At 32.7% G+C, this 26,766-nt stretch overlaps 1 protein-coding gene across 1 annotated transcript in view; it reads right to left on the reverse strand.

The window, feature by feature from the left end:
• Window positions 1–26,766, reverse strand: part of DCC (DCC netrin 1 receptor) — a 1,389,687-nt gene that overhangs the window by 728,059 nt on the left and 634,862 nt on the right. The window contains exons 4-5 of the mRNA XM_031946063.1: window positions 15,260–15,410; window positions 14,464–14,600 (exon numbers count right to left, since the gene is read on the reverse strand). Of these exons, the coding sequence (XP_031801923.1) occupies window positions 14,464–14,600; window positions 15,260–15,410 (288 nt within the window). The remainder of the gene's footprint in view (window positions 1–14,463; window positions 14,601–15,259; window positions 15,411–26,766) is intronic.

Consider the following 26,766-nt stretch of genomic DNA (forward strand, 5'->3'; position numbering starts at 1 on the left):
AGCCTGCTTGGTGCTCTTGTGGCCAGCTCCATCCGGCCCAATCCCAACTCTAACTACGCAGCTGCCAGCTGCCGCTGCCCAGGAAGTTTGTCTGTTTGTTGTTTTTAACCAGATGGGAAAATCTGAGAAGACCATCATTTTTTTCTGGCCAATCCGTTCACAGAATACACGTGTGAACAACCAGAGATTAATAGAGAGAAAAGAAAATGTAACATACTGCTAACCAAGATCACCACTGGAAAAAGAAGTGAAAATAACATTTGACAGGATTCTATATCATCAGAAATCATTCACAAGCAAGAGAACAAGCCTTTTAAAATTCTGAGAACACCAGAAATATGAATTTAAAGAAAGCAGTTTTTCCAACTCAAGTGAGCTAAAAACAAAATTATTCTGAAACAAAATTCTATCATCTCCTAGCATCCTTCCAAAACCTCCAATATATTGTATGGGGATCACTTTTGAAAATTCCAACTAAAACAAAGAACTGATGGAAATACATTTGAAAATTCTCTTGAGTTCATGTTTACTTTACAGATTCAAATTATTTACTCCCCCAAAAAAACACAATAAAAAAACTTATATTTTTCCAATTTTTTAACAACAAAAATCAATAATAGAGAAGTTGATGTTTGCCTTGTGGCCAGAAATGCAAAAAACAGCTTTTAAGATGTCATTCAAATGAGCTTTTGTTTTATATTTTGTAAATATTGTATCCTGTGTAACATATGCATATTATTCATATGCTGAGTGTTACAAAATAATTTTGTCATGAATGTATTTTGTACTGCCTAAAAGGTAGGTTATTGTGTGTATGTATGTGCATATACATGTATACACAGGTAAATTGGAAAAGTTGAATGTGTTTTTAGGTATATAGATGAAAGTTATTTCAAGATGAATATCTAAATGTAAACAATTTACTAAATGCACTACTGAAATTTTAACTCTGTGGCACAATCATTATAAGCAGGCATTTTATGTGTTGCCCTAAAATAGACTGCTTGCCTTCTTATTGCAAAAACTGGTTTAAAAATACATTTTTAAAGTAATAATCTGACCTCCCCTTTGGGGAAAAAAGTGGTTTTCTCACAACAGTACTGTGAATTACTTAGGCAAGTATTATCATCCTCATTTTAAATATTAGGAAACTGTGGGTTACAAATTTGAAATCACTTGCTCATCATCATAGATACCATTCAAATTCAATGCTCTTTCCATTGAAGTACTTTAATTATAGAAAAAGTTTATGTTGGGCATGGAATACCTCATAATCATAGAAATGTCTTTATCTTATCTCATTTTGTATGATTATTGTATTCTTTTTTTTAATTTCTCTGGTAACATACTGTAGTGATTATTTGCATGGGATATAATTTCTAGTCTTCTACAAATTTTTAGTCTCTAAAAACAAAAAAGAGGTAAGCATATGAAAGCCTGCCTTTACCAAGATACATTGTTGGCTAATAACTAATACCACAGGATGTTCAACTTGCTCTGTAGAGAAAAAAGATGGTTCCCTTGTCCAAAGATAGTTTCAAAATGAGTATGGTAGAAATTGTATGAGAGAAGGGGGAGAAAGAAGATAAGGACAAAGGATGGAAACAAAGCTACCCTGGGCTGCCCAGGCCGAGAGCCAGATTGAGGGCAGAGGGGGAAATCTGTGGGGAAGAAAAGAAGCCTCCAGAAACCTATCTAGCAGAAGGGCAGGTTTTCTCCCAAAGTACATAGGAATGACAAGTTTACACAAACATATTGATATTGTTTACATTTATATCAGAACCTAAATCTGACTATTGCCATAAAAGTTACCATGGCACTTAGAGGTAAGCCTTTTTAGGACTTCTTAAATATTGATCCTTTTTCTGTCCCCTATTATACCACAGATTTTGATTTTTGTTTTTTTGTTTGTTTGTTTGTTTTTTCTCCTTTATTGAAGGAAGAGAAGTAAAGGAAGATGTGCCCAGAAACTATTTTCAATAATGAAGAGAGAAACAAATAAATCAAACTCAATGCTTATGGGACATTGCTATGACAATGCAAAAGACAAAAGTCTGGATAACCTGACATTTCAAAGGAGAATTTGGAAACAAGAATAGACAGCAAATCATTCCTTTATCTTTTTTAAAAAATGGATTACCTTTTTTTTTTCTTGTTCTGGAATGCATGAGTCTAGTGCTTTAAACATAATATGAACTGGCACTTATTATACGACCTAGATGTCAGCCCTCCTCTGTTCTTTTGTCATGACCCATTGTAGCTGTAGCTGCCTTAGGTCTCAGTTTAAAATGGAAGAAAGCCTGCCAACTGTGCTGAAAGATACAGATCTGGTAATGCTTTTGAGTATGTGTGGAATCTCAGTCTAAAAAATGAAGACTAGTGATTTAATATGATTGCAATTCAATTACAAGCAACCTGAAAACAATGATGACACCTTAGATCTCTCTATCCCTAAAGCTTGACAATGCATACAACAGACACTGAATAAATGTTGAAAATGTATCAATATATAGGCTACCAGAAGCAAGTGATTAACAAGGAAAATAAGATTTCTATGAAGGATAATTGTGTTATAATTAATGTAAACAATGTTTTCCTTTGCATATTCTTATAATTCAAAAATTTTCGTGGGATATAATTTGTAGTTTCCTACAATTTTTAGTCTTAAAAAAAAAAAGAGGCAAGCATATGAAAGCCTGCCTTTATCAAGATACATTGCTGGCTAATAAATGACACCACAGGCAGTTCAACTCGCTCTGTAGAGAAAAAGATGGTTCCTTGTTCCAAGCTAGTTTCAAATGAGTATGGTAGAAATTGTAGGAGAGAAGGGGGAGACTTGACCTGGTTTCATAACCTCTTTAAAAATACATTGATAACTATATTTCAGTATATTTATTTCCCCTTTATAATGTTAAGCATTTTATTTTATGCTTCTAAAACATTATTCTGAATATAACTACATTAACCTCCCAAGACTATAAAAAAATCCAATATACATCAAGAATTTCTCGTCTGAACAATTTTAAGTTTACTATTGTCAATTTCCAGTCTTAGTTGAGCCTCTTAAGACTATTTGTAAGAGACTTTACAGGGAGATTTCCTATAATAATTAGATATTGAGCAACATGTACATTTTCTAAGTTTCTTTTATTCCATAATGAAAATATAACATAGTCAGGCTTCAAACCAAATATATGTCTACACACACACATATATGTATATAGCATGTCCATACATATATGTGTATATAAACACACACATATATGTATATATTTCATTTTTCATTCTTTTCCTTTGACTATGTTGATGATGATGATGAGGGCTGAATTAGAATATTATTATAATTTGTTCTTCTAAAATACCTCCTGAATCAATTTAAATTGTTCATAGTAGCTTTAGGCCTTGAGACCATTGAGAAGCATTTCTGGAAAGAATATTCACCCATGATGAAATTCTGTTAAACAGGAAAAGAAAAGTTAAAATGAACTGTATCATTTTGTGATATAAAATAGAAATATATTTCTACCATATACATAACAATTTTTGTTTTTAATTCTTGAATTTGGTATTGGTACTAAATCAATGCTCAAATGTTCATGTATTAAGATCTGGAAGGATTATTTTGGGGCTCTAATATAATTCTTTAATCTTATACACATAGAAATCGAGAAATTAAGTGAAATGCTAATTTTTGTAGTCAGAATATGACAAGGGTAAATGCAGTTATGTCTCTCTATAGAGTATTTTTTTCTCTGTTCAATACTGACTATCTAGTTAAGAAAAGACTTAATTTTAAAATAAAAACATGGACCCAACATAATTATACCCAAGACATGAGTCTTTTGAAAGGTGAGGCCAAAGAAATTATTACTATTGGCTACTCAGTGTTAACAACAAACTTTCATACACAATTTATTGTCATGATTAGGAATTTTCATTTTCAGACATGAGGTATAAGGAATTCATTTACTGATCTATCTTCATCTATCTATCTATTTATATTCTTCTTTCTGTCTACCTACCTCATCTTATCTATTTGTCTAAAATCCATTTGCCTTTATCTACTTAAATAAATATCTTTGATATTTTCACCTATCTGGATAACTGCATCAGATTGTTTCAAAATCATACAACTCAAATTTCAGGATTAGCTGACTTTTAGTCAGTTAGATACATTTCTAAACAATGAATTTGGTATTTCTTGATTTTACTGCAGACCAGAATTTAACTTTTAGGTGGATTTTAGAAATGGACCAACTTCTTCCTTATTCCCCTGGTAATGGAATAATAAATGAGTAGACAAATAAAGGAAGAACATCAAACAAATAAAGATAAAATAAAAGATAGTAATATTGAAAAGTGCATTACACTAGGGAACAGGAGAGCCATGCTCTATTCTAAATTCTGACACTCTCTATTTTCTTAATTAATTGAAGGTAAATCAAGACTTTCTGTAATCCTCAATGTTTTCAGCTACAAAATGAGTATGGTAGGCTACATGTTCTCTAGGATACTTCCTTTCCTTCAAAAAATTTAAAAAGAGAAGGGAGGAAAAAATAGAAAATCAGAGTCTATTGATTGGAAATCTAGTAGAAAACTATAATGATTTTCATATTTTCCAATTTAATTATTTCTATTTTTGTCAGTCACCAATATTTTTAAACATTTACTGTGTTCCAGACTATTTATCAAGTGTTAAAGGTACAATGAAAGAAAAAAACAAAGTTAAATAGAAATAATAGTGTTTGCCTTCACAAAGTGTACATTCTAATAAGCATTGGACAAGCTATGTAAATAATTTGGCACATTTAAATTATATACTGAGTGGATGACAGGTAACTTTAAAAAAGAAAGAGTCAATAGCTGGTAGGGAGGCAGATCTTTTACTGAAGATATGAATTGAACTGAGTCCTGAGAGAAGACAAAAAGACAAAAAAAAAAAAAAATAGTGGTAAATGGGGGCAACAGTCTAGGAATGTGAGACAATCAAGAAGAGATAGGAGGGAAGATAGGAGAAAGTACATTGCCTGGGGTTAAGCAGTAGCAAGTAGGCAAATGTTGCTCAATTGTTGAGTATATGTAGGGTACAAAAGTGGAAGTTTCAAATGCCAAAGAGAGATCTCCATATTTTATCCTGGAAGCAATAGGGAACCACAGGATTTCATTGATTAATGGCCATATGGTTAAGTTACTGTTCCAGGAAATAAACTTTGACATTGATCAGAGGATAGATTGAAGTCAAGAAAATGTGTAGTGAACAATACACAACAGGGGAATAGTTCTTATTTGCTATAAATGTGACTTATTCCTCTATATATTCGAGTGATGAAGTCTTCATTAGAGAAACTTGTTTTAAATTTTTTTTTCACATTAATGATTTCTAAATTCTCCTCCAATTTACCACCATGTATTCTATCCTTTCTCTCTTCACCCTGTTCCTCCTCAAAAGTGTTTGACTTATGACTATTATTACTCCAAATCAACCCTTCTTTCTATGAACACCTATCCTACCCTACTTTGATTACCTACTACCTATCCTATTTTCCTGTGGGGTAAAATGGGTTTCTATAGTCAACAAAGTACATATGTTATTCCCTCTGTAAGTCAATTCTAGTAAGAGTGAAGTTGAAGCATACCCTGCCATCTCCCCCATGTCTCCTTCCATTGTAATAGTATTCCACTGTTATAGTACTTTCTTGCCTCTTTTATGGGACATAATTTACCCTTATTTTACTTCTTTTCTTTTCTCCTTGTGCACTCCTCTTTCCCACCCATTAATTCTCTTTTAGATATCATTTCATCATCTCCAACTCACATCTGTGTCCTCTGTTTATATACAGAATATGATGGAATGAAACCACTCTTCTGCTCAAGATAGACTGAAAAAAAAAACTTTAAGAAAGATCAGTTTTACAGGGGTGAAAAGTATGTTCACTCAGATTGTATGGACTCTGGGAAAACCTGTGACAGGGTCTTAATAGCAGCAAATCAGCAACTAAGACCCTCAGTCCTGGCTCAATAGAGGAGCAAATCAGTAGGGCAACCTCCAGTATCAACTCAGAAGGCAAACTGTGGGAAACCAGACTTTATTTCAAAAGAGCAGCCAAAGCCATCTCCTGCAAACACAGAGGCCTTATGCTCAAAACCAAGGCTCAGAGCTGCACAGAAAACTTGGGACAGTGCCACCTTTACCCCAGGAGGAGAGTTTCACCTTAAAAGTAAAAAAAAAAAAGAAGAAATACAAAAAGGAAAGGAAAACAAATGATCAAGAAACAGAAAAGAACCTTAACCATTAGAAAGTTACTTTGGAAGCAGAGAAGACCAAAACACAAACTCAGCAGAAGACAGAATGTCCACAGAAGAAAACTCCAAAGATTGATAAAAATTGGTTTCAAGCCCAAAGAGGCCTCTTGGAAATGTTCCTAAAAGACTTCAAAAGACAAATAAGAGAGGTAGAAGAAAACAATGAGAAAAGAAATGAGAAGTATACATGAAAGAGGCAACAGTTTGGAAAAGGAAGGAAAATAATTGCCTGAAGAAAACAATTACTTAAACAGTAGAAAAAAAAACAAATAAATACAAAGATAACTGAAGAAAATCACATTAAAAACTATAACAGTACAAATGGAAACTAATGACTTTGTGAGAAAGCAAGAATCAGTCAAACAAACCAAAAAGAATGAAAAAAAGGCAGAAAATATGAAATATGTCATTGGCAAAACAGCTGACCTGGAAAATAGATTCAGAAGAGACAATTTAAAAATTATTGGCCTACCTGAAGGTCTTGGCCAAAAACAAAGAGCCTGGAGAGTATTCTACAAAAGAACATTAAAGAAAATTGCCCCAATATTCTTGAAACAGAGGGGGAAATAATCATTGAAATAAACCTTCCCAATCATCTATGGAAAGAGATCCCACAAGAAAAACCCCAAGAAACATTGTTGTGAAACTACAAAACTATAATCTCAGGGAAAATTACTGCTGCCAGACAAAAACAATATCAAGTAGCAGCAGTCAGGATTACCAGGATCTGACAGCTCCTACAATAGAGGATTGGAGGACCTGAAATGTCATATTCCATAAAGGCAAAGGACCTAGTGTTACAACCAGGAATTAACTACCCAGCAAGATTCAGCATCATCTTTCAGGAAGGAAATGGAGCTTCAATGAAATAAGAAATAATTTTTATTGAAAAAACCAGAACTAAACAGAAAATATAATCTACAAACACAGGATACAAGGGAACCATAAAAAAAAAAAGTAAACAGGGGAAAAATATATTTAAAGATTAAAGTGTTTACATTCCAAGATAGAAAAATGATATCTATAACTCTTTAAAAAACTGGGGCAGACAGAGGGGAACACCACATAGACTAGTGAGAGTGATATTATACATCAAAGAAAAAGACAATAAGGAATAGGAAACAGTTTATACTGGAAAAAGGAAAGGGGAGATATAATGGGATAACCAGTTCACATGAAGTGGTGAAAAAGACCTGTTACAATCCAGGTCAAAAAGGGAGAGAGATGAGCATTGTCTTAAGCTTGATATCATTAGTTTTGGTTTGAAGAAGGAATGATTTAATCATTCAGTTGGGTGTAAAAATTTATCTAACTTTATAGAGAAGTAGGAAGAGAAAGAGGAAAGGAAAAGGGAGGAATAGGATGGAAGGGAGGGCAGAAACACTAAGAAAAATGGTAAGAGAAGGGAGAAAATAAAGTAGTGGGTTAAACAAACACTACTAAGGGAAGGGGGAGGGGTGATAGGAGATAAGATAATAGGTGAGGTGAGTAAAAAAACACAACTAATGACAAGGTGGAAAGAAAAAACAAAAGTACAAACAGGAGAGAAAATAGGATGGAGGGAAATACAAAACTGGTAATCATAACTGTTAATGTGAATGGGATAAACTCCCCCATAAAACATAATCAAATAGCCAAGTGGATTAAAAAACAGAATTCTACAATACGTTGTTAACAAGAAACACATTTGACATAGAGAGACACATACAGAGTAAAGGTAAAAAGCTAGAACAGAACTTATTATGCTTCAGCTGAAGTAAAAAAAAAAAAAAAAAAAAAAGCAGGGATAGCAATTCTTATCTCAGATAAAGCAAAATTAAACATAGATCTTGTTAGAAGAGATAAGGAGGGAAAGTACATTTTGATAAAGGGTACAGTAAATAATGAAGTAGTAGCAATACAAATTGTGTATGCACCAAGTATTGTAGAACAGGCAAATTCTTAGAAATGATATTAAGCTAGTTACAGAAGAAAATAGATAGCAAAACTATTTTAGTGGGGAATCTCAACCTTCCCCTCTCAGAATCAGATAAATCTGACCACAAAACAAACAAAAAACAAACAAAAAAACCTAATAGAATTCTAGAAAGCCTAGATAGTTCTGGCCCATAACACTAGACCTCTGAAACAAGGATTCTTACAAGGTGTTAAGTCAGTGGAATTTACTTAATACTAGATATGATAGAACTCAGGAGAAAAGTGAATAGGGACAGAGAGGAATATGCCTTTTTCTTGGTAGTGCATGGCACCTTCATAAAAATTTACTGTGTATTAGGATATAAAAACCTTACAATCAAATGCAAAAAGTCAGAAATAGTAAAGGCTTCCTTTTCAGACCACAATGCAATAAAAATAATATTCAATAAAGGGCCAGAAAAAGACTAAAAACCAATTGGAAATTTTAAAAATATAATTCTTGAGAATGAGTGGGTCAAAAACAAATCACAGAAAAAAATCCACAATTTCATCCAAGAAAATGACAATAATGACACAATATACCAAAGTGTATAGGATGCAGCCAAAGCAGTTGTTAGAGAATATGTTATATCTCTAAATGGTTACATAAATAAGAGAGAAAACGAGGGGATCAATGAATTAGGCATGCAGCTAAAAAAGCTAGAAAAATAACAAATTAAAAGCCCCAATTAAATACCAAATTAGAAATTTTGAAACTCAAAGATTAACAAAATAGAAAATGGGACAGCTAGGTGGAGCAGTGGATAGAGCACCAGTCCTGAAGTCAGGAGGACCCGAGTTCAAATCTGTTCTCAGACACTTAACACTTCCTAGCTGTGTGACCTTGGGCAAGTCACTTAACCCCAATTGCCTCAGCAATAATAATAATAATAATAATAATAATAGAAACTAAAAAATTTTTGAACTAATAAACAAAACTAAGAATTAGTTTTATGAAAAAAAAACTAACCAAATAGATAAATTTTAGGTTAATTTGATCAGAAAAAGGAAAGAAAAAAACAAAATACAAATCACCAGCATCAAAAATGAAAGGGGTGAATTCATCTCTAATGAAACAGAAATCAAAGAAATTATTAGGAGCTATTTTGCCCAACTCTATGGCAGCAATTCTGACCATCTAACCAAAATGGATAAATATTTACAAAAATATAAATTTCTTAGGTTAACAGAAGAGGGAAAAAAATACTTAAGTAGACCCATTTTAGAAAAAGAAATTGAACAAGTCATTAATGAACTCCCTAAGAAAAATTCTCCAGGGTCAGATGGATCTAAAAAAGTGAATTCTCCCAAACATTTAAAGAATTACTTATTCTAATACTATTTAAACCATTTGGAAAAATTGGTAAAGAAGGAGGTACTGTCAAATTACATCTGTGACACAAATATGGCACTTGTACCTAAACCCAGGAAGGAAAAGAAAATTATAGACCAATCTCCCTAATGAATATTAATATAAAATTTTAAATAAAATATTAGCAAAGAGATACAACAACTTATCAGCAGGAAAATACACTATGACCAAATGGTATTTATGCAAGGAATGCAGTGCTGATTCAATGTCAGAAAAAGTATTACCATGATCAACAATATCAATAACAAAAAAACAGAAATCATATATATGATAATCTCAATTGATGCAGAAAAAGCTTTTGACAAAATACAGCACTCATTACTATTAAAAACATTAGAGAGCATAGGAATAAAGAGACCTTTCTTTAAAATAATAAGCAGTTCACATATATTGTATTTAGGATATACTATGACATATTCAACATATATAAGACTGCTTGCCATCTAGGGGAGGGGGTGCAGGGAGGGAGGGGAAAAATCGGAACAGAAGTGAGTGCAAGGGATAATGTTGTAAAAAAAATTTCTGTCAATAAAAAGTTATTATAATAAATTTAAAAAATAAAATAATAAGCAGTTATCTATCTAAAACCTACAGCAAGCATTATTTGTAATGGAGAGAAATTGGATGCATTCCTACCAAGATCATCCCATTAAGTGAAACAAGGATGCCCATTATCACCATTATTATTCAACATTGTATTAGAAATGCTGACTTTAGCAATAAGAAAATAAAAAGAAATTAAAGGAATTAGAATAGGCAAAGAGGAAATAAAACTATCACTTAGCAGATGATATGATGATATACTTAGAGAATTCTAGAAAATTATCCAAAATTCCCCTGGAAACAATTCATAGTTTTGGCAAAGTTACAGCATATAAAATAAACCCACACAAATCATCAGCATTTCCATATACTACTGACAAAGCCCATTAGCAAGAGACAGAAAGAAATTCCATTTAAAATTTCTGTAGATAAAACAAAATATTTGAGAGTATACTTCCAAGACAAGCTCAAGAACTATATGAACACAATTACAAAATACTTTTCACACAAATAAAGTCAGATCTAAACAATTGGAAAAGTATTGATTATTCTTAGAAAGGCTGAGCTAATATAATACAAATGACAAGGCTGCTTAAATTGGTCTACTTGTTCAATAACATACTAATCAAATTGCCAAACTATTATTTTATAGAACTAGAAAAATAATATCAAAATTGATCTGGAAGAACAATAGGCCAAGAATATCAAGGGAATAAATGAAAAAATACAAAGGATGGTGGTTTAGTAGTACCAAACTTAAAACTATATCATGGAACAGTACTCGTCAAAACCATTTGGTACTGGATAAGAAATAGAGTAGTAGGTCAGTGGAATAGATTAGATACATATGACATAATAATCAAGGTCTATAGCAATCTAGTATTTGATAAATTGCAGCTTCTGGAATAAGAACTCTCTGACAAAAATTTGCTGGGAAAACTGGAAAATAATGTGTCAGAAAATCGGCATAGACCTATATCTCACACCCCATACCAAAAAAAGGTCAAAATGGATACATGATTTGGGCATAAAGGAGGATACCATAAACAAATTAACAGAACAAGGGGTAATTTACCTATCAGATCTTTGGAAAAGAGAGAAATTTATGACCATAGAAGAACAAGAGAACATTATGAAAGATACAGTGGACAGCTTTGATTATATCAAATTAAAAAGTTTTTGCATAAACACAACCAACAGAAAGAAGATTTAAAGGGAAGTACAAAGCTGGGAAAAATCTTTACAGTCAGTATTTCTGATAAAAGTCTCATTTCTAAAATATATAAAGAACTGTGTCATATGGATAAAGAATACAAGTCATTCCCCAATTAATGAAGTCAAAGAATATGAACAGATAATATTTAGATGACAAAATTAAAGCCATTTATAGTATATGAAAAAAAGCTCTAAATCACTATTGATTAGAAAAATGCAAATTAAAATAACTCTGAAGTATCACTTCATACCTCTTAGATTGACTGAGATAGGAAAAAATAGTGCTGAATGTTGGAGGGGATGTGGAAAAACTGGGAAACTAATGCATTTTGGTGGAGTTGTGAAAGGATCTAACCATTCTGGAAAGCAATCTGGAACTATACCCAAAAGCTGTTAAACTGTGCATGCCCTTTGACCTAGCAGTGCCATCACTGGCTCTGTATTCCTAAGGAAAGCATAAAGGAAGGAAAAGGACTCATGTGCAAAAATATTTGTAGCAGCTCTTTTTGTGTCAGTAAAAAATTGGAAAATGAATGGATGCCTATCAATTGGCTAATGTTTGAACAAGTTGTGGTTCTTTGAACAAAGTGATTATAGAGAAAGACCTGGAAAACTCATTAGTTTAGTGATAGTGAATGAAACAAGCAAAACCAGGAATTCATTGTACACAATGACAATAAGAATGTGTGATGATCAACTATGAAAAGCTTGATTCTTCTCAGTTAAGTGATCCAAAGTAATCCCACTAGACTTTGTACAGAAAATGCCACTTGTATCCAGAAAACAACAACAACAACAACAACTAACAACTAAAAGTCAACATATGCTATGTTTAATTCTTTCTTTCTTTTTTTTAATCTCTCCCATGGATTTTTCCCTTTTCCTCTGATTTTTCTCTCTCAACATAAAGTAATGTGTATTAGAAAATAAATAAAATCACTACAATAATAAAAAGAAAAAAATTATGTCTAGGCTTCTTTTTTCATCATAGCTTTTAGGAAGTTCAATAATTTTTAAATTATCCCTTAGTTGCTTTTTCAATGAGATATTTTACATTATCTTCTTTTCCTTTCACATTCTTTGGTTTATTGTTTCTTGGTGTCTCATAGAGTCATTAGCTTCTATTTCATCAATTCTAATTTTTAAGTAATTATTTTCTTCAGTGAGATTTTGTACTAAGTTTTCAATTTGGCCAACTCTATTTTTAATGAGTTCTTTTCTTCAGTAAATTTTTGTGCCTCTTTTTCCTTCTGGTCAATTTTTTTTTAAGGACTTATTTTCTGTAGTAAATTTTTATATAACATTTTTCCATTTTTCCAGTTATGCTTTTCAAGTCATCCTTCTCATCACTACATTTCTGTATCTCTTTTTATTATTAGGCCTATTCTATTTTTATTCAGTATTTCTTTGTGTCTCCTTTACCAAGATATTGATTTGTTTTTCATGATTTTCTCACATCACTCTCATTTATTCTCTATCTTTTTTATTTAATTTTTCAAATCTATTTTGAGCTCTTCCATGACATGACATAGGATTGTGTTGAATGTAGGAATTGTGATTTTGCTATCTGTGTATGTTTTGATTTTCCTTTTCACTACAAGAACTTTCTATAATTAGAATTAGTTCTGTGGTTTGGTCATTCCCCCAATGTATTTCTTGATTTTTAACTCATTGTTATAATGGGCCTCTGCTTTCAAGGTGGAGAACATGTAATCACAAGCCTCAGGAATTTTGTATAGCTATTTTTATGATTCTCCTAGGGACCTGTAAGTTTTCGGTTCTTTCAAAATGGTATAATCTAAGAAGCATGTTTACTACTCTCCTGGCCGGTGCTCTGTTCTGTGAGCCACCACAAGTGTTCTTTTTTGTCTTAAAACTATGATGAGGGTCCTTGCTCCACAATGATCAGTTAAAAACACTGATGTGCTAGGGCTCCTCCTTGTTCTGGGATTGCTATCAGAGCTGCAGCCTGTATCAGAATATAGGCAAAACAAGAGTGTACTGTTCGCAGTGCTAGCAAAAAGACTCCCTGCAAAATCTTCTTCTGACCAGTTGCTTAACCATCTTACCATCTGTGGTGTGAGAGCTTTGGAAGCAGCCACTGAAGCTGCTGATTCATTCATTCCCAACAATGCTGGTCATTGTTAACTATTAATGAATACATTCTAAATAATCCACTATTTTCTTCTCCTTTCCAGCAAGCAAAAAGATGTCTATCTTTTAGATAATAAAATCAGATGGCTAAAACCTCTGGGGTTTTTGTTTTTTTTTGACTGGAAGCCACAAAGGAAATTCATATTTTTTAAGGAATCTTTACCAACTTATATGATCCATCATTAAGCTACTAAAAGCATCAATCCACGTTATAAGTCTATAAATTAGGAATTGTTATACAGGTAAGTCATTGTCAGCCTTGTATATGTAATACTATTGCCTACATAAATGACCATTGCTGTCTTACTGAAAATGTTACTTAATTGAAGTCTATTCAAGGTTCCCTTAAAGATCCTATAAATTAGCTTCTTCCTGAGGAAAAAATGATCTTCATTTCTATTTCTAATTAGTGCTCTACCTTCAGAAAAATAGAAAGAGGTTTTTTTTCCTTTTGGTAAGCAAAAATAAGCTTATAGGCAGTCCCACAGGACTGCCATGATTTAATTATGTGAGTTTGGGCCATGAAGATATAGTCTTCTTATTTACAAATGTGTAATTTTTATTCTGATGATTTGTTTTTCTCTGAGGAACAAATAATATTTTAACACCCATAACTGGGTTCCCCCAGTCCCACTCCCAATGAATCTGGTGAACAGACAGCTTGATTCAAGGTGGGCTAGTTGTTTAATGACAATGCTTAGAGTTAGGAAGAATTATTTGAACCTTTATCTACTTAGCAAAAAAATCAGATGAATCATTTAACCTTGATACAGTTAATTAAATGAGTGCAAGGACACATATGGAGCAATGGAACTTAGCAATTTCACACTCAGAAATAAAGAAAATAGTTATGTACAAAGTGTAAGTAATATTATATTTTGAAAGACATATTTTGAATGCATTTAGAGTATTTCACTTACCCAATACCGTGAGCTCTGCGGAGGCAGTGATGTTCTCATTTTTGTAGGTGACAACACAAGTGTATGTCCCAGTATCATCATCTGTCACATTGGAAATAAGTAAGTTGCTGCCACCTAATAAAGAATACTTTCTGGACCTGTAACATGGGAAACATAGGAATTTAGTGATTCAATCAATACCTTTCAACACCTAGCAAACTAATCTCAGTTTCAAATTGGACTGGGTGAAATAGTGTAGAAATTGAAGCCCCAATCTTAAAAATGTTAGAACAAGCACCATTCATCTTTCTTAATTTATTCATCTGTCTTATTGACCAAAAAATGCATTCAGGGTGAATTATTCCCTTGGATAACTATATGCAACTGCCAAAGAAATGAAATGGAACAAGGCATACCTAGCTGTGGCCCAAATTATTTGAATATAACTAGAATTATAACTGGACACACTAAAGGTACTTCAACATATACCGGGGTATCAATATTTCAAAAACAAGTAGCCATGAAAACTAAGAATCTACTCCATTTATCTTTGTTGTGCAAATCACTTTTTGCTTCTTGGTCAAATCAAGGATTGGGTATCACCTATCATGTCTATGCAATAGTCAATAAATATTTCAGAAATGGTACCCAATTCATGTCACAAGAAGAATTAATATCATAAGGTGGGAACCATTTCTGCTGTTTTTCAAGTAGAATTGTATTGTTAAGCAATCCTGAGGCTTCTTCATTCTTGTTTCATAGTCTTAGAAATTGGAACAATATCAAATATTAAACAAAATTCCTAAATCTAAAATACCTGACTTGGATCACTTCCTCTCCTCGAATCCAGGTAAAACTCGGTGGAGGATACCCAGAAACACAACACTCTAGAATGGCATCTTTTCCTTCGATAGCTACCACATTGGAAGGTCTCTGCAGGAAAAACTGTTGTCTGTGTAAACCTGGATCTATGAAAGGAAAGGACAGGGTCATCATTGTGGTGGGAGACACTGCAAAGATAAATGATATATCTGAAGGATTCCATCCTTGAAAGATATATTGATGGAAAGCAATGAGATAAAGTGGGGGGAAACTATCAAAACACCAAATTTTAAGTAAGAATCTAATAGATTTTTCCATTTTCTACATCTCCATTTTCTTGACTTTCATTTCAATATATTTTGGCAATATTGTATATAACAGAGAGTATACCTTCAAGACCCAATAGTAATACCATTTCATGTACAAAAACATATTCACACTGTACCTATTAACTAAACATAACATATATTTGCATTAGTATATGTCACAGATAAACTTTTAAAAAGGAGATCATTGATACAATAAGACAAAGAACATATAATTTTTGATGATGGAAATAGGAAATGAATAGCCTCAAAGCATGAATCACTGCCCAGCAAAAAGTGCCTAAGTGATGCACTCTAGATGGGGATTCTGGAAAGCCAGGGGGAGGATGAAATAGAGAAATATAGGGAAAAAAACCTTACAAAGGAGAAAAGTGATATTCAAGGAGGCTGGAGTTAAAGCTTGTTTTACATTTTGATTCTACCATGTATTTGATAATATAGAATCATAGAATGCTAGAGTTAGATTCTCAGAGGCCATTTATCCAATCCATACCTGGATGGGATATTTTAAGATATTTTAAGCAATTAGTGAATCCAATTTCTATGTGAAAACTGCAAGGGATGTCAAGATCATTACTTCTTGAAGTAACCCATTTTTTTCTTATAGAACAAAAACCTCTTTGTTACTTGCAACTAGTGTTTAGGTTGGTCTTCTGGACCATATTAAACATCAACCCATTTCTACCAGAGCCTTCTACAAAACAAAACAAAATAAAACCTGAAAGACAATTAGCAATCCCTTCTGTGCCTTTATCATATTCAGGTCAACCTTCCTCAGTCCCTTCAAATGATCCTCAGATTGCAGGGACTTGAGTTCTTATGCCATTCTAATTCTTTTCTTTTGGACATTCCCTAGCTTATTAGAGCTCTTCATAAAAATAGATCTCCACTGAACACAGATATAGTAAATCAACCCTTTCATATCTTTTTATTTTTTGTCCATTGACTTTTTGTTAATGTAATCTATGAGTATTAGCTTTTCTATCATCTTCATTCTATTCACTAAGGGTTTGCTATAAATCAAAACACAGGAGTATTTCCCACAGGAACTGTTGCTAATAAACATTCAGGAAATGTTTGATAAGCTACTCACAGAGACTAATTAAAGAACATTGTAGACCAGATGAAGTTAACAGTGGTATTACTGATATTATTCTAAAGTATATCTTGTGAAAGAAATGTGACATTTTCTGTCTTTTCACATCTGCTTTCAGTTTGTGCAAAAAATAAGCTAAATGCAAAAGGACAATAAAAGAATATTTAAGAGATGTCATTGATTATTTTTTATTTTATTTTTATAAAGCTTTTAATTTTCAAAACACATGCATAGTCTTCAATATTTACCCTTGCAAAACCTTGTGTTCCAAAATTTTTCTCTCTCCCTTCTCCCCACTCCCTCCCCAGAGGCAAACAATTCAATGTATATATTAAACATATGCAATTCTATACATATCTCCACAATTTTCATGCTACACAAGAAAAATCTGTTCAAAAAGGGAAAAAAATGGGAGAAAACAAGATGCAAGCACACAACAACAAATAAGTGAAAATACTGTGTTGTGATCCATACTAAGTCCCCACAGTCCTCTCTCTAGGTGCCCCTGACTCACTCCATTACAAATGTCATCATTATTAAAGTAATATTGCTGAATAATTTTTTTCAAATGTGACAAAAAATCAAATTGTGTTTTACATTCTTCTGGTGGAGGAAATATACATCTCCCCAGAAATAGTAGCCTTAGAAGTCAAAGAAATGCATCCTTCAGCACTGTTTAAAAATAAAAAAAATGACAAAATCCGTCAGATTCTATCTCATTTCTGGTTCTAATCAGGTATTTTGATGACATTAACTAATTCCTTTCCCTTCAAAATAATCTGGTGAGATTAACTACAGGGAAACATTTTTCCAAAAACTATTTGACCTTGGGAGGTGATACCATGTTTCCTACAAAGTTAAGACATTCTTATACCAAATCATCAAGTATGGACATCTTGCTGAACTACCCAAAAGTGACTAAGCAACTTCACCTGAAAAGTGAAGGTTTTCTTTTGCTATCTTCCTGCAAGCAATGAAATCTCCTTTAAGTATGTATCTCCCTCTATTTGGGAAAGCCATTAGCCAATTGCTAGGTAGCTATGGGGTGACAATTATTAAAACTCTTTCAGCCTTCTTTCTTGATTTAATGACCTCCAGTCACACTTCTTCCAAGATTTTAGAATCTCTGGGCTAAGGAATTCCTTAATCTTCAACAAGGTTTCTCTGAAGTAGGTAGAAAGATTTGTATTTCTAAAAAATCTTAGAATTAGAGATATATCTTAATTAATGTGTGCATGTACATCTTTGTGATGGATCTATGAGGCCAGAATCTCCATCTCTAAAACAAATGTTTTTCAGCAGAATGACTTTCAATTGTATTTAGTACTTAATAATTAGTAATAGGAATAAGGATAAGAGGCAAGGCTACCTCTATCAACTTGGAAGAAGATGGGGATTTATCTCTTGAATAAACAAAACAATTTTAATCCTCTCTTGTGACAAAACTAAGTGATGAGGGTTGACAGTTCTGGCTCCTAAAAAAGGACACTAGAATATGAGCTGCTCTCCTAGTCAATAGATTTGCAGCCCATTTGAAAGCATATAAGATCATAATACAATATAGTCTGTTAATATAAATTTGCTCATCAACTTAAAATCAGGCAGAAGTGGGCTTTTCCAACTGTGTCAGCTTTATACTTTAAAAAAGGATATCAAATGGATTTCTTTAATATGAATCTGATGTAATTGGATTTCTCAAGGTACCCCTTCTTTCTAAATTTGATTAAAAGAGATTTCAGTTCTAAATACTAAATCCCAATTTAGCTTTCCTGTTTGGGAGGAAAGGCTAGTCTAATTCCTTGACCTGATCTCATTGTTATACCTCATGCAGTAGAACTAATCCTCTTCTAAATTATATGTGAACAAAGATAGAGAAATCAGATATTAATGTGATACTGATCTCTCAGTAAACAGAATACATTAAAAAATATAATTATCCTAGAGGAACTTACTGCCTTTTCCCCCCCCCATGGAAATTCAACATTGGTTTGGCCTTATTGATAGACTGTGATAAGTACAAATATTAATAAATAATAATTAACTAAAAGAAAAATGTTACAGAAACTAAGACTCATGAAAGCAATTTTTCTACAGCACCCACAACATCAGTTACTTTTCTGCTGGAGGATATTTTAACATGAGGTTTTAAATCATTAAATTCTTTCTCTCTGTCTCTCCCTCTCTGTGTCTCTCTGTATGAGACTTTCTTGAATTATAAATATATATAAATATAAATATATATATGAACATATATACATAGAAAGTTCTTTTTCTTCTTTTTTATTTCCACTGTTTAGATCATTATTCTGAAATGAATAGCCTGACAAATTCACTAGCTATTGATAAGGCCTTCTCTGTTTAACAATCCAAGTCTTCAAAGTGTCTCAAAAAGACATGTCTTCCTACTTTTCCCTCCCTACCAGCCTCCCCCACTTATACTGGAACATGAACGGGGCACTTCTTGAACATGTCCTCAGGTTCATATTCGAAGGTCCAGAAGTTTAGTGTCTGGTACTGAATCTGAAAGAAGGGAACCATAGCCCATGTCCTCCTCCAAACTTGCAGCATTCTTCAAATAACAGGACTTTTCAGTAGTAACATGCAATCCCTTTCATTCTTGTGGTTTCCTTGAGTGGAAAAATTGTTTTCCAACATCGTTCACTCCTCAGTTTTTGTTATTAAAGTCATGCCACAATGGAATATCAAACAAGTTTTCAATTGAAAAGGAAAGGCCACTGCAGGCTACTGTGGAGCATTCTCTTTGATTTCTTTCCAGGCAGGAGAGTTACAAATTAATTTAACTCCACAGAGCCGGTTTCCTCGGTCCGCATGCAAGTTAGCCTACCATTCACCTGCTGGCTCTCTCACATCATTCCCTATCTAGGCCCATATTATGAAATTTAGCAATTACCATGTGTCTGTGGGTGCCAATGGGCATTTTCACAAATGATCAGAGAAGCAAACACCATGATGTACCTTCCTGTACATCAGTACTTTCATCAGAAAACCATCCAGCAGAATCCCAAGCATCTTTATTTAATAAAGAAGTAGGGCTGGAGGGGAGGGAGAATCCTCCAATATGGTTCTATACCAAGTAACTATAAAGAGAGAGGCAGACAGGAGTAGTTTTTTCATAGTGATTGGTCATCATCCTATGGTTATTTAGCTAGCTTATTTACATGAGTGTAATATAAAAAGTGACATGCTGTCACTTAGATTATTTCTACATCTGTAATTGTTTCCTTTTTTCCCCCCACATGTGGAGAAAGAGAGAGACAGACAGAGACAGAGACAGAGACAGACAGATACAGACAGAGACAAAGAGACAGAGAGTAACAGAGAGAGAGATGGAGACAGACAGAGACAAAGAGAAACAGAGAGAGAGATGGAGACAGACAGAGACAAAGAGAAACAGAGAGAGAGAGAGACAGAGACAGAGAGAAAGAGTAAGAGACAGAGACAGAGAGACAAAGACATTGTGTGCTATTTGTAGGATATATGTGAATATATAATATATATGCATGTATAATCAATTGTATGTGTTATATATAAATTCATATATGCATAATACTTAAAATTTATTATATAAATATGTATGTATATGTGCACACACATCATATATACATAAAATTAGAAACAAACTGTTTAGTCTATTCTTATTTTCAGCATATGTCTATAGCTCTTCTGTTTCAGCAGCAAATTTTTTGATATCAATTTTATTTTGTCACTAGTTTTGAAGAAAATGTATTTATAGGCTATTTTTGTTCCTTCTGATAATAAACTTTTAGAAACCAAATGTTGCCATTTTGAGGAGTTAAATTTAGTTTAGGCTATCTAAAAAGTTTTCCAATTTATGTATATGTGCAAAAAGAATTTTATAAATATCATGGTGTTGAAATAAATTCCAGGTCTTACTTAAAAGGTACCTCATACCTAGAGTCAGCTAGAGGATAGATTGGATTAAAGTACTGGACTTGGTGTCAGACTTATTGAAGTGAAATTTGGCTTTTGCCACTTATTAGCTGTGTGAAGATAGTAAGTAAGTTGCCTAACCTTTGCTTTAATTTTATCATTTATAAAATGCATATTACAAAAATACTTATTATACATGGTTGTTGTAAGGATCAAATGAAAGAATATTTGTATTTAATCCACATAATAAGAAGCCTACCCTATCTCCCCCAGCCCAATGCACAAATGATGATGCATAATCCCAAGCATTCTTTTTAAAAAAGGGACAGGGAATTTTCTGAAGAATCCTCATAGGGGTGTGTGTGTGTGTGTGTGTGTGTGTGTGTTGTACATGTTTCCATATATGTAAAATGTTATTTGTATTATATCACATTTCTAACAAAACAGTTTTGATGGGATGGTAACAAACTAAGTTAAGTGTAAATTGTCAAGGTAGGAGTAAATAGAAAAAAAGTGGAGTTAATGACTATAGATAAGCCTTTAAGGGATTTAACCAGTCATATCAAAAGAAAAGTTTACAATCAAAAGGTAGTATGGAATACTTTAAAAAGTATGTGCTACTGTTAAAAATAAAAAAAGTAAATGAGAGTCTCATATCCTTTGACCCAGAGATCCTACTGCTAAGTACATACTTAAAGAGTTCAGTAATAAAAATAAATGTCATATTATAAAACATTTATAGCAAACATTTTTACAAATAGATATCTATTTGGGGAGTATATTAATGTAATGGGATATTGTTGTACAGTTTTAAAAAGATGTCTATTAAGAGCAGAAAGACTCATAGGATGACATGAATTAATACAAAGTGAGACAAGCAAAATCAGAAAACTGTGTGTTTGTGGGTGGGTGGAGTACATTGTACAAATATAAATTGAAAGAAAAAAATGGAATTAAATGTTGTATAATTATAATGACTAAATTTGGCCTCAAAAAAGGTGCAAAAAAAAAAAAAAGAGAGAGAAAAATAGACAATAAGTGGGTGGGTGAAGCAGTGTGGTATAGTAAATAGAAGCAAACCTTGAAGGCCAAAGTTCTAGTTCTATCTCTGACATATAGTGCCTGTAGCTCTGGACAAATTATTTTATCTCTTTATTCCCCTAGATAAGTCTCTAAAACTAAATCACTTAATCAATAAAAATGTGTATCTACAGCAGAATAAGAGAGAGAAAAAGACAGTCAAAAAATATAAAGGCAAAGCAGAAAATATATTCTTATTAAGCAATATACCAACCTAGAATCATTTCAGTAAAAATGTATGTAAAATGATTTTCAGTAATAAAATAAACTATAAAAAAAAAACCTAGTAACGCCAAAAGTAAAAGAATTCAAATTTAATGGATTGCAGGTAGAACAATAGATTAGATCACCAAATGATCAAATAAATTCAATTTTGCTATAAAGAAACCTGAAATAGAATTTTAAATGGATATTGTTATTATTTTAGCAATCATGTAGTCAAATCAGATTGATAATTCAACAACCCAATCTACTACTTGGCACTTCAACTTTATTATAGCTGAATAAAGTAGACTCCATTGTCATAATGCATGTCCTTTGATATGAACTATTGAAAAACATTAACTAGTTATTCATCATAAATAAAAGTTTGCATGAAAATTATTCCACAGAATATATTGGTCAGTAACTAATTAATCTGAAATGCTATGCTCTTAATGGTTTCCTTCTGTCTTGCTCCATTGTTGTTTTTCTCTACCACTGTCTCAGCATCCTTTTTCTCATCCTAAAAGTTTTTTATATTCTGCCTTTTTTCCCCTTCTCTCTATATATTCCCTTCCTAAGCAATTATTCAATCAGATATTTTCAACATTACTTTTAGCCAAATAACAAGAAACAGATCTTTTTTCTCTAGCCTTTACCTCAAATTCAAACTCCACAATATTTCCAACCAACTACAGTATATCTTTATAATAGTATATCACCAATAAGAACTTCAAACAATTTGCCCAAATTTCCACTTTAAAACAAAAACAAAAACAAACAAACAACAACAACTAGTCTTCCTTCTGACTTCACTAAAGGTACCATCATTACCATCCTTCTGGCTTCCCTCTTTAAAAGTTTTATATTATTTGGCTATTTCCTCTCTCTCACTTCTCAGATATAGTCAATTATTTGACTTGTGGATTTTATGTCAGAAATATATTTCACACTCATTCCTTGCTCTATTTCTATTACTATCACTTTACTAATCTCAAGAACCTTTTCACAAGTATCTACTCTCCCTTGCCTTCATTTAACTCTCCATACTACTATCACATTTATTTTATAAGTAGATACGGTCAAGTCACTCTTTGCACAAAAACTTTAATGACTTTTGCCCAGGCATTGTACAAATTCCTTAGCTTAATATTTGAAACTCTCTAAAATCACCAGTACATTCTTTCTTCCCTATTGCTTCAACTTTTCTTTTGGTAGAATCTTACCAATTGTGAGAGTCTAATCTAGTTTTATTTGTCCAGAAAGCTCTTATTGATGCTTTCCCAATCAGTAATAGCAAATACTCAGATATTCACACTTGGTATGGCACATTTCTACTGGTGATTATCCCAATAAATGCTAAGACTCCCATATTATCTAAACTTTGTATCTCCTGCCTCTTCCTACCATATACCTCTGTATAAAGTAATCATTTAAAATATTTCTTCAATTAAATCTATTCTCTGCATGGAAAAACTGAATATTTTACTACATTTATCATAAAGACTCCTAGTGTGTTAGTTATATGTAAATCTTCTTATTCAAACATTTTTAGAATATTAATAGACAAATTAAATTATTTACTATTTTTCCTAGCTTTGAAAAGGAGCACATAATCCCAATAATAAGAAAAATGTCAATCCTTTTGGAAAACCACATATTTATTAACAATCTTCTATAATTTAACCAGGTACTGAAATTAGGTGCTGACAGACTGGAACAACTCATTAGCATTCTAAAGCAGACAAATGGTAAACACAAATGACAGAAATGAAAAATCGATGTCAGTCACATAATGGTCTTGGACCCATCTTATAGAAATATAAATGACAACATGCACCTTACATACCCTGATCTATGCACATCTTTGTAAGATCATCAAATAAAAGGGAGAGTTCTTAAGTGCATGTCTCCCTATTCTTTGCAGCCTGTTCTGTACTGCTGTACATCAAGTGCCTGACAAATACTCAATGCTACAATTGGCAGAGGAAATTATATGTCTTAAATGAAAGCAATAAAGTAATCAAAAGCAATATTTTAATAAGTGTGAAGTTTATTATTTTTTATTTGCAAATAGAAAAGTAGTCATTTGGTTAGACAATGAATTTTACAACCAAATATAGAGGTAACTAATAAAGAAAAAGGTTCAGAAAAGTGTGTATCTACTTAAATGTGCAGATTTGCTAAAGTCCCTAAAAAGAGGAGGCATGTGAACTCAGCTTTGCATGACAGATCACAGCATTACAAGATCCTAGATTTAGGATTGGAAGGGATTGTGGTGGTCATTGATTTTTACTGCCTCATTTTTTAGTTGATGAATTAAGAAGTTGATCCTGACATGGTAGTATGGCTAGTAAGTGTCTGAGACAAAATATGAACCCAAGTTTTCCTGACTCCAGCTCTAACACTTTACCCACCACAGTAATATGCTGTTCTATTGCCTACTGCCTGGTAAAGGAAGTTTATTCCCAGAATGAATAAACACACAAAATAAACTCTCTAGCTCACTCTATTTCCTTCTCTTGATCCCTCCCTTCCTCCTCTCTCAGTTTCTCCCTCCCTGTCCCTATCTTTTTTCTATCTCTGTCTCTCTATCTCTCTTTCTCTATCTCTCTCTTTCCCTATATCTCTTTGTTTCTGCCTCTCTATTTCTGTCTCTCTGCCTGTCTCTTTCCATATATATGTATAGATCTGTCTGTCTATCTATCTACCTATCTTTACATGTTTAGAGAAGAGTGGATATATCATTTTACTTGTATGACATAAAGGTATATTAAATGACATGAAGGTATATGAAAAAGTTTTCACAGATAAGAATCTGAACTTTGTCCATGAATTGATGGGGAATTACCAAATATTTTTGAGTAGGATAGTGACAAAATCTGAGTTAAGCTTTGGAAAGACAAAATGGGCATCAGTGACAAAAATGGATTGAAATGACAGAGACTTTAGAGTAAGGCAAAAAAGCCAGGACATTATTATAGAAATCCAGGCAAAGGATTGCTAAGCAGGTAGTTTCTGCTTAAGATCAGTTATCTCTTGTCCCAATTAGAGCATGAATACATTTGATGTAGGAATTAAAACCAACAACAAACACAAAAGACACCTATCCTTCCCTCCAAAAATTCATTAGTTCATTGGAGGTGGCATCTTTCTATTCAATTTGAGCCTGTTCAGTTTAGAAATACCCACAAACACAAATACATATATGAGTTTAGTAAGTAACAGGAAATACCAAATACTAAAACTAATTTTTTAATGAACAGCTTATGACTGATCTACATGATAACCTCTAAAATGTTTTAAGTGGAATAAACTGTCAGAATTGTTTATTTAGTCTGTTAATAATACCTCTAGATGATAACTATTGTATTTGGGGCTTTGATTCTATTTATGCTGATTTTTTTCACTTCCTATAACCTTCCCCAGACTACTCACAATATATAGATAGATAGATAGAGGGGGGGGTGGGGGGAAAGAGAGAGGGAGAGAGGGAGGGGGAAAGAGAAAGGGAGAGGGGGAAGGGAAGGAGGAGAGAGAGGGAGAGGGAGAGCTCCCAGTAATCCCAATTAATTTATTAAATCTGTTTTTTTTTTTTTTTAAGCCTAGGCTTGCTACCTAATTGGATAGATTTGTTTCATTAGTGGGATAATACATAAAGAAATACTACACCAGATTCTTTGTAACCAGTGACAAGTATAAAAGAATTGAATAAAATCATGTTTGCATGGTAGAAATTTCTTTAGTTGATATTTTATTGTTAGGACAAAAAAAGTAGTATTAAATATTGCTATTCTGTCATTGGCTAAACAGTGTAAGTAAATAATGGTTGTCAATTGTCTATAAGGCAATCTTTACAAACCTATAAATGAGTAGAAAGGTTTCAACTACCAAAGACTAAGGTTAAGAATTCGTAAGAATCTCATGATTGGACACTGTGGAATATGAATGTGATTCATTTATATATGGGGACAATTTTGTCTCTGTGTGTGTGTGTGTGTGTGTGTGTGTATGTGTGTATCTTATTTTGTTCAAGTTATTTTACTACAGTGTGCAAGGTGAGTATACTGGTGTGAACAGCACTTTATGAAGATGTGAGTAAGGATTTCTTACTCCAATACATACTAGTTGCATGGTAATGACAATATTATTTCACTTTTCTGAGATTCAGTTTTTTTCATTGATAAATTGGCTATAATAATAGTAATTGGTATCCAGATCACAAGGTTATTGTGAGAATCAAAATAGATATTGTGTGTCAACAATTTGAAAACCTTAAAGCCCTTTGTAAATGTCAACTAATATTTACCTATTTATCTTACCTACCTATCTGGATCATACAGTCAAGTTCCCAAGTTCAAATTAGTGACAGTCTCTTACCTAAATATATGAAATAGATACAAGATTAACATTTTTTTCCTACAAATTCCTGCTCAAATCCTAGGCCTTCCTTAGTTTTATGAAACCTTAGATGCTAACTATTGCTTCGTTTATGCATTTTAATCTTGTGTTCCAATATTAATTTAATGTGTATGAAAAACTTGAACCAATGAGAGGATTTGGAAAATGTTATCAGTGACATATCCCCAAATAAAATTGTTTGTATTTTCCTTGCTTCATGCACATAAGGTGAATATGTGGCTTAAAAATACTTTATTTGCCTTTAAAGGACCCAACGTGGTCTCAGTAACATAGAAGCCTATCCACAAGGTATGAAAATAGGAGAGGTACTTAATTCTTGCCTAGGAGTTTTTTCTCTATAGTAGAGTCAGGGAAACTACCTTGAAACTAGCCTGGTAAATAAGAAGCACTATCATATAGCAATAAAAATAACTATCATTTTGTTTTACAAATATTATTTCATTTTACACACACAACAATCTTGGG

Source organism: Sarcophilus harrisii, chromosome 1 (assembly GCF_902635505.1).
Source record: "Sarcophilus harrisii chromosome 1, mSarHar1.11, whole genome shotgun sequence".
Classification (NCBI taxonomy): domain Eukaryota; kingdom Metazoa; phylum Chordata; class Mammalia; order Dasyuromorphia; family Dasyuridae; genus Sarcophilus; species Sarcophilus harrisii.